The sequence below is a fragment of the Diadema setosum genome, chromosome 18 (assembly GCF_964275005.1).
Source record: "Diadema setosum chromosome 18, eeDiaSeto1, whole genome shotgun sequence".
NCBI classification, from domain to species: Eukaryota; Metazoa; Echinodermata; class Echinoidea; order Diadematoida; family Diadematidae; genus Diadema; species Diadema setosum.
In genome coordinates this window covers 33,412,535-33,422,033 of record NC_092702.1, presented here as the reverse complement: position 1 = coordinate 33,422,033, position 9,499 = coordinate 33,412,535, and the positions used below count along the sequence as shown (strand labels likewise).

General features: G+C 38.5%; 1 protein-coding gene across 1 annotated transcript; it reads right to left on the bottom strand.

The window, feature by feature from the left end:
• Window positions 1–82: 82 nt before the first annotated feature.
• On the bottom strand, window positions 83–8,003 carry LOC140241466 (uncharacterized). The gene is made up of 7 exons (XM_072321196.1): window positions 7,961–8,003; window positions 6,747–6,801; window positions 4,386–4,551; window positions 3,985–4,121; window positions 3,286–3,616; window positions 2,147–2,338; window positions 83–220 (listed from the first exon to the last, which is right to left on the bottom strand). The coding sequence occupies exons 1-7, from the start codon at window positions 8,001–8,003 to the stop codon at window positions 83–85; spliced, it is 1,062 nt and encodes a 353-aa protein (XP_072177297.1).
• Between the last annotated feature and the right edge of the window lie 1,496 nt (window positions 8,004–9,499).

Sequence of the window (9,499 nt, the reverse complement as noted above, 5' to 3'; positions counted from 1 at the left end):
AAGGTGACCTCTGGTAATACTGCAACAAGACAAATACTGTAACCGAGCACCAACTGACTACTGCAGAAAAAGCTGCCCCCTTTTATACGGGACGGGACTCCCGTGAGGGGTGTATGGAATGCTCTGTTATTCCCCACAGGGGTGCTCCTACTACAGTACCCTTACAGAGCCTGCACCGCTTCTTAAGCTGACAGGCATGAAGATCCTCCATAGCTGTATCCTGCACATGAACGAGAAATGAAATGGCTTTATAATTGAGCATGCTGTGACACTGCCAAACACAACAAATCAGACAAGCAATGAAAATGTGTACCAGTATTGCATTTCACTCTCTACACAAGCATGATGAAGTCTCATACTGGATCACTGATACAAAAGATTTCTAGGTTTATGCATATTTCACTTTTAGTCTTACCACACATGTACATTTGTAATATTACCGGTACTATTTGAATATAATGCAGTATAGCACAAGACAGTCTATCATTGCTGTTGTTTGCACCTTTCAAGATTAAGCATCATTAAGAAGTAACATACCTTATGTATTCCTGTGCTTGGTATATTGCTTTCAATATGGTTCTGTATTTGGGAGCTGAGTTATTACAAGTAGACCTTTACACTTCTCCCCCCCCCCCCCCCCCACCTGATCAATTATGTTTTGATAATAGAGTTCTACTTATACCAATAATAATAATGATAATACTGATAATAATAATAATGATAATGATGATAGTAATGATAATAATGTCCAGTCCCCCCCCCCAAAAAAAAAAGATAAATAAATAATAATAACAATGCGTCTACCTACAAACACAGTAGGGCCTATACAATGTCCATTCAACATTTCACATTTGACTTTCACAAATGCAAGCCTCAAACATATAAAAGTTAATGATCTCACCTGGCTGTGAGCTCTCCCCAATGGAACCCAGTGGCGCTTGCATTGCCGGTCGGTTCCGGACAATATTGTGGATCTTGTACTACCACGGGAAGTCTTTTAGCAGTGTCGATCCAGACCCCGAAGGGCCAACCTCTGCGGAAAGCCGTTTGTACTCCTTTTTCAGCGCATTAGTTTATTTTTTACGGCAGAAGAACTTCTAGATTCGAAGCCTATATCATGTAGCCTCACTGCGATGACTTCCCAGATGTTACAGAGCCTTGACTGCATACCACAATTATTTGAGTGTGGAAAGTTACTGAGAGTGCACCAAAAGCTTGACAATGCTGCTTTTGCCACTGACGAGGACAACAGTATAGTGATATCAAGGCTTGCTTCCCCTGTGTACTTTATTTTTGATTGCAGAAGAACTTCTTGATTCATATCCGATATCATGCAACCTTACTGCAATGACCTCTCAGATGTCCTTCCTTGTAGTTGTCTTTTTCTCGATTGCCTCGGCGATGTCTGGTTCCGCCCACACTGCTAGTAAGGCATCAATTTCTTCTTTGGTTCAACCCTGTCGGACTCCCTTACTCTTTGTGCCACCGGCGGCACTAGCTTCCTCTGTCGTGTTGTGTATGCAGAGCACTGGCGACTTTTAAAAAGATATTCATCAAATTTTTTATTACAAGTAGACCTATACCCCCCGCCTGATCAATTATGTTTTGATAATAGAGTTCTATTTATAACAATGATAATGATAGTAATAACAACAATGATGATAATAATAATAATAATAATAATAATAATAATAATAATAATAGCAACAACAACGCAAAAAGATACAAACAGGCCTAACCCAAGTCAAGACACTGCTCCATTACACCTCCAGTCCCCCCCCCCCCCAAAAAAAAAAATTATGATAATAACAATGCGTCTAACTACAAACACAGTAGGGCCTATAGAATGTCCATTCAACATTTCACATTTTACTTTCACAAATACAAGCCTCAAAATATAAAAGTTCATGATCTCACTTGGCTGTGAGCTCTCCCCAATGGAATCCGGTGGCGCTTGCATTGCCAGTCGGTTACGTATGATATTGTGGATCTTATAATACCACAGGAAGTCTTTTAGGAGTTGTAACCCAGACCCCGAAGGGCCAACTTCTGCGGAAAGGCGTTTATATTCCTTTTTCAACGCATTAATTTTATTTTTTACTGCAGAAGAACTTCTAGATTCGAAGCCTATATCATGCAGCCTCACTGTGATGACTTCCCAGATGTCCTTCCGAGTAGTTGTCTTTTTTTCGATTGCCTCGGCGATGTCTGCTTCCGCCCACACTGCTAACAAGGTGTCAGTTTCTTCTTTGGTCCAACCCTGTCGGACTCGCTTACTCTTTTTGCCACCGGCGGCACTAGCTTCCTCTGTCGTGTTGTGTATGCAGAGCACTGGCGACTTTTAAAAAGATATTCGTCAAAATACAAAGTCTTCTTTTACAGTGAGGTTGTAGTCAACATGGCAGAAACAAATCGCTCTATGCGCCGCACCACTGATATCTTGCGTCCCTTCAACCATGATGCCGAATGGTCCATCCTACCCAATTTCCACCGCAATACTTCTTATGATATCTCTACTGATCATTTGTATGATCTCATCTCATTGAATACTGTACGCAGGGCATTTCGCACGATTTCCTCTTGCTTTCGTCGACGTGAGTCCATCGTGGCATCTACCCTTGGATGAGATTTGACCCTAGATGCCATGGCTACTTTATGGCAGTCTGAAGCCTGGTGACTGTCAAACCTAGACTGGGCTGCCTTCCAGTTGTCAAAACCTGACACTACAAAGGCTGATTCCTTATTCTTTGCCTTTTTCAGATGACCACATTTTTTTTTTTCCCCTTTTGAGCATTCGAAACACAAGATTTTTATAGAGGGATTGTTGACGAACCCATTGATAGGTATTATACCATTTTGCGTGAAAGAAGATTTTCTGTTTGTCTATTTGTTTGTTTGTTTTTTGTTTCTTTGGGAAGTATGGAATGGCAGGAGGATGATGAAAATGTGGATACTGTAATGATGATAATTATAGTAATAAAAATGATTTTGAGAGGAAGAAGGAGGAAGTGGAGGAAAGAAAAGAAGAAGAAGAGTGTAAAGGATAACACATGATAAAAGAATACCACTCATCAAAAATACCCCCCCCCCCCCGAAACTAGGGGGGGGGGGGGTTGATTGTACATGTTATCCTCATGCTGTGAATGCCCCTGCTCAAATCACTAGTAAATAAGTACTTTTATAATGCTTCAATTCTATTATGGATTATGGAAGCTAAACATCAGTTATCTGATTCTAGTCATGATTATATTATTATGCATAGTAAACAGTACAGATTTTAAGAACACAATCCTGGACAAAACAATTAAATTTAAACATATGAATAAAAAATAACAATGAAGTCACTGACCTATAACAAAACTTCAAATCTGGGCAGAGAGACCTGTCTGCAGAATTCAGGACATACCCCTCTGGAGACTCTTCTTGAAGCTCCAATTCCAGCAAATTGAGTGCGCTGGCTGGGGAACGTCCCCTCCGGTAGAGTTCCTCCACTTTCTGGCAAGTGTCAGAGCTGACATCCCTGAATTTCAGTGCCGCAGGGATGGAGATGGCATGGTCGTGCACCCAACTGATGGTGACAAGAGTTGGGAGCAACTCCATATGGGGATCTGAGTTTCTGCAAGGAGAGAATGGGGTGGGGTAAGAAGATGAATATGACAATTTTTAAAGTTCTATACAATGTAGTTCATTATATTCAAATATACAATTGGTTAAGAATACGAAAATATTTATAGGCTTTTAGAATTTGTATCAACTGATTTGAAAAAGGTTAAGTAACATTCTAAGCACTTTGGCTTTATGGGAACAGCTCAGTAAAAAAAAACTGGGTACAGTATATTACTAGGTATTAAGGTGTATTTATAGTATACTGCATTTCCATATTATCAAGTACAGGTACATAAATACCCAGATAAATTGTACTGTTGACAAAGAGATTGAATACAACTGAGTAAAACTCAAGGCTGGAACTTAAAAATCATATACCTGCTTTTCCTCCCACATGATGGCACTGATCTCATCACAGAGATGGTGAGTTTGGCACAGCAACCTGTGTCCTTGCTGTGCTGAGTTGTCTCTTCTTTGACCTTTCTCTGCTGGCCATGATGACATCTGTAAATTTTCTGCATTTGTAGAAAATGCAAAACAAATATAAACACATCAAAACATTAAACCTCATCAAAAGAAATGCCAATTACACTTTTCTTGGTTTTCTAAGACTTGTTTGTGCACTGAATGATGATGGGTCCAAAGTTGTGTGACATACAGTGCTTACATTCTAAAATAACATTTCATTTTCTAATTCTAAACAGAGAAAATTTTTGGATGTGTGATTGATACAACTCATATCCAAGTGGATTTCGTTAAATAGAACTTGCTTATCTTACCCTAGAAAGCACATACTTTCCAGCCATTTGGCAGGTTCTCATCACCCACCATGTAGTTTTAGAAGACTGCTCGAAATCAACCAGCCACTGCCTTGCAGCATCTTCATCTTGTGCACCTACTTTCAATTCACAGATGCTGTGAACCCAGTTCCTTGTGCTTGGTGGTCTGACACAAAGTAGGTGTACTTTTCAGGTAAAATTTCCTGAAAATAGAATATGAAAAAAGGTAGAAAATAAAACCTTTTATATTGTTCCAAATCCAATATTTTTCCATTGCAGTTTAGGTATGTAAGTATGTTGTGACTACTTGACTAGTTTGACTAGTACAGCATTTTTAAGTACTAATATTAAACAGTTTCAGTTTGGACCATCACTCTTGCATCATCATAGACCAAGGGTAGAAGTTAGGCTAAGTAAAGCCTAAACTAAAAAGGCTATTACAAATCATTAAGTTTGATACATGATATGGACCCTAGAATCAGCCTAACTTTTAAGGCTAAGGCCAAGGGTCTAAACAAGTTAGAATAAGAGGTTTAGAGTCTAGATCTGGTTAAGAAATGGACTCTAAAGTTAGACATTTACAACTCAAAATCACCTACCAACAAAGGTGAAGGAATGGCATCTTCCTCTGATTCTGGAGTCTCTGAGACTGAGTCTGAGTCTTGGCTCTGAGGCTGAGACCTCGATCTGGTGTTCTGTAGATCTGCATGATCTAGTTCTTCTTCTTCATGGCAATTGTCGTTTGGTGTGTGGGGGTTAGCAAAATAACAGCAATTACTTAATCTACTGCTTGGTGTTTCAAAAAACATTTCCCACTTTTGATCATTGATAGCTCAAAAACTGTTCATCCAATAAAACTGTCATTGATATAAATAATAGCTGAATAGTGTACAATTTGGTTGAAGGTAGTTTGATTGTGAAAGCATAAATCAGTTTCATTAAATCTAAGATTGATTTTGAAGTAAGGCTTCAGATTTTGGTCAATTTTTAACCCTCTGTACAAAAATTGAACCTTGCACAGGAACCAATGATGTGTATGTGAGTGTGTGCTGACAGTGGCCCTTAACAATGGACATGCCTGAACCACCTGTTGACTAGGCGTCAGTCTCGTGCTCCCAGGCACATGAGTGCTTAATCAAGAATTCATGTGGATTGCCCTGGGCACTGCTAGTCTGGATTCATGCACGGTAAAGGGTAATCTGCATGCACATGGAAAAAGGGAGCAAACGTTTCCATGTGCTTGCAAACACCACATTCCATTCCAGCTGGCAATCATTTTCAATTTTTGCTTCACATATCAGTACACTTGGGATATAAATAAGCATAAATGATCTAAAGTTCCTCATTTTAATACAACTGTCTACTAATTAAATAGTCTTGACAAATTTTTCGCTTTTTGATAAAAAGAAATCATTTTTGGTTAAGAGTTCAGCAGCATTTATCATTGGGGCGATATGTTTCACAGTGGATTTATTTAAGGCTCCATTTACACAAGTGTATACTCTAATTGATTTTCTTTGCTTCCTATCATCATGTTTACGATAGAACAGAAGGTATTCATTGTAATTTCGTTTTTCAGAAGTAGGGAGAGCACTGTCGAGACCCAACGACAGTATCGGCAGGCGCTTGACTTTACACAGATACTGCCAGAGGCTGAATAAAGACTAGTTGGGATAGTGGAATTTCTCATGAATAAATAATGAAGCATTCAAACCCTAACCATTGTTTAGGACCATTGTCAGGGTGTTAACCACACACTCCCATACACACCCACTGACCCCTGTGCAAAGTGAAATTTTGTACAGAGGGTTGAAAATAGAGCAAAATCTGGAACCTAACTGTGAAATTAATCATGGATTTCATGAAACTGATTTATGTTTTCATATTCAAACTACCTTCAACCAAATTGTACACTATTCAGCTATTACTCATATCAATGACAGTGTTATCTGATATATAGTTTATGAATTATAAGGAATCAAATGTGAGAAATGTTTTTTGAAACACCTAGTATAAGTATATATTAAGCTTCTTGCTCAGCTCACCGCTGCTCACCACATGGACATACATACAAAAATAGTCTAAGCATAAATGCGCATGCATGAGGTAACTTACTATAGTATCCCACTCACGTTAGATAGTATTAGTTGGTGGGTACGACACAGATTTCAAGTGACAGCACGATTTTCATAAGGCACGCCGCTAGCTCCTAGACTTTGAATCCAGCAGGTTCACTGCAATGTATCGAAGAAAAGCCTAGGCAAAGGTGTAAAACGGAAATGCCCGCACGGGACTCCCGTGAGGGGTGTATGGAATGGTCCATTATTCCCCACAGGGGTGCTCCTACTACAGTACCCTTACAGAGCCTGCACAGCTTCTTCAGCTGACAGGCATGAAGATCCTCCATAGCTGTATCCTGCACATGAACGAGAAATGAAATGGCTTTAAAATTGAGCATGCTGTGACACTGCCAAACACAACAAATCAGACAAGCAATGAAAATGTGTACCAGTATTGCATTTCACTCTCTACACAAGCATGATGAAGTCTCATACTGGATCACTGATACATAAGATTTCTAGGTTTATGCATATTTCACTTTTAGTCTTACCACACATGTACATTTGTAATATTACCGGTACTATTTGCATATAATGCAGTATAGCACAAGACAGTCTATCATTGCTATTGTTTGCACCTTTCAAGATTAAGCATCATTAAGAAGTAACATACCTTATGCATTCTTGTGCTTGGTATATTGCTTTCAATATGATGCTGTATTTGGGAGCTGAGTTATTACAAGTAGACCTCCACACTTCTTCCCCCCCCCCCCCCCCCCCCCCCCGCCTGATCAATTATGTTTTGATAATAGAGTTCTACTTATAACAAATAATAATAATAATAATGATAATAATGATAATAATAATGATAATGATGATGATGATGATAATGATAATGATAATAATGATAATGATGATGATGATAATGATAATGATAATAATGATGATGATGATGATAATAATAATGATAATGATGATGATGATGATGATGATAATGATGATAATAATAATAATGATGATGATGATAATAATAATAATAATGATGATGATGATGATGATGATAATGATGATGATAATAATAATAATGATGATGATGATGATAATGATGATGATAATAATGATAATGATGATGATGATAATAATGATAATGATGATGATGATAATAATGATAATAATAATCATAATGATGATGATGATAATAATAATGATAATAATAATAATAATGATAATAATAATAATGATAATAATAATAATAATAATAATAATAATAATAATAATAATAATAATAATAATTATAACAACAACAACAACACAAAAAGATACAAATAGGCCTAACCCAGGTCAAGGCACTGCTCCATTACACCTCCAGTCCCCCCCCCCCCCAAAAAAAAAAATAATAATAATAACAATGCGTCTACCTACAAACACAGTAGGGCCTATACAATGTCCATTCAACATTTCACATTTGACTTTCACAAATACATGCCTCAAACATATAAAAGTTAATGATCTCACCTGGCTGTGAGCTCTCCCCAATGGAACCCGGTGGCGCTTGCATTGCCGGTCGGTTCCGGACAATATTGTGGATCTTGTACTACCATGGGAAGTCTTTTAGCAGTGTTGATCCAGACCCCGAAGGGCCAACCTCTGCAGAAAGCCGTTTGTACTCCTTTTCAGCGCATTAATTTTATTTTTTACGGCAGAAGAACTTCTAGATTCGAAGCCTATATCATGTAGCCTCACTGCGATGACTTCCCAAATGTCCTTCTGAGTACTAGTAGTTGTCTTTTTTTCGATTGCCTTGGCGATGTCTGGTTCAGCCCACACTGCTAGTAAGGCATCAATTTCTTCTATGGTCCAATTATAACAGGAATTATGTGTCTTGTCAGAAAGATCTCTTCAGCTTCATATCATAACACAGGGCAACAAGGCATAGAAACTATGTGGCCTCAGAGAGACGTCCCATGCGGCGCTGCCTGATTTCCTCTACACTGGGTGATGGAAAGGGTGCAAGACAAGGTCTGCTATGACATGGATCATTGGGCAAGAGGATAGCTTTGAAGAAGAGTCTCGATGGGTCTGCTTCCCTGCGGGCTAGGATGCTGGTCATGATGTCCCTGATGTAGGGGTACGTTTTGGGTACTTTAAGGGCCTTGGCAACATAGTTCCCCGCATGCTTAGACCAAGTTGCTACATGTCTGAGGGGGAAAAAAAAAGAGAACAACAACAAACAAACATTGTATGATAAATCAAACACACATCAACACCCAGCATTGTCTTGACTGCATACCACAATTATTTGAGTGTGGAAAGTTACTGAGAGTGCAGCAAAAGGTTGACAATGCTGCTATTGCCATGGCAACAGTATAGTGATATCAAGGCTCGCTTCCCCTGTGTACGCCAGACAAAATATTACATGTAACAAAAAAAGGCTGCTGAAAACTGCTTATCCAATAGTGGCGAGTCAATGGAGTTAATATCACAGAGGAAATTTTAGTCCACATGAAACAGGAATGAATTTTGTCCATAAAAAAAAAATAAATGAATAAATAAGTGTATGCTATACTTTGGCTAAAGTAATTTAGGTGAAACATGCTGAAAATATTCACAATTACTTACTTCACATTTCCATCAGCATCTCTTTGGACCGGTCTGTCCTTGTGAGTCATGTAATCGATCATGGCAAGGAGATTTCTTGCTCGATATGCTTGGTAGCCTAAGACAAATGAGAGGAGTATGACAACTCACCATGTAGTTGTTGTATGTTTGTTTGTTTGTTTCTTTCTTTTTTAAATCTAACCAAACTGGTGAACCTATACATGAGGCACACACAATTTCCGCACAGAATTCTGAGATTAATTAAAAATGCATTCTTATGCACATCGGTGCAATGATTGAACTATATATGTTCATGTTATCTAAAAAACGGTAGAGTTGTTTGAGAGATCTTGTCAAAAATAAAATGTCAAGGAAAACTTGCTTTTAGAAATTAGCTCAAAGAAAATACATCCATATTATCAAGTTGCGACCCAGACCCCGAAGGGCCAACTTCTG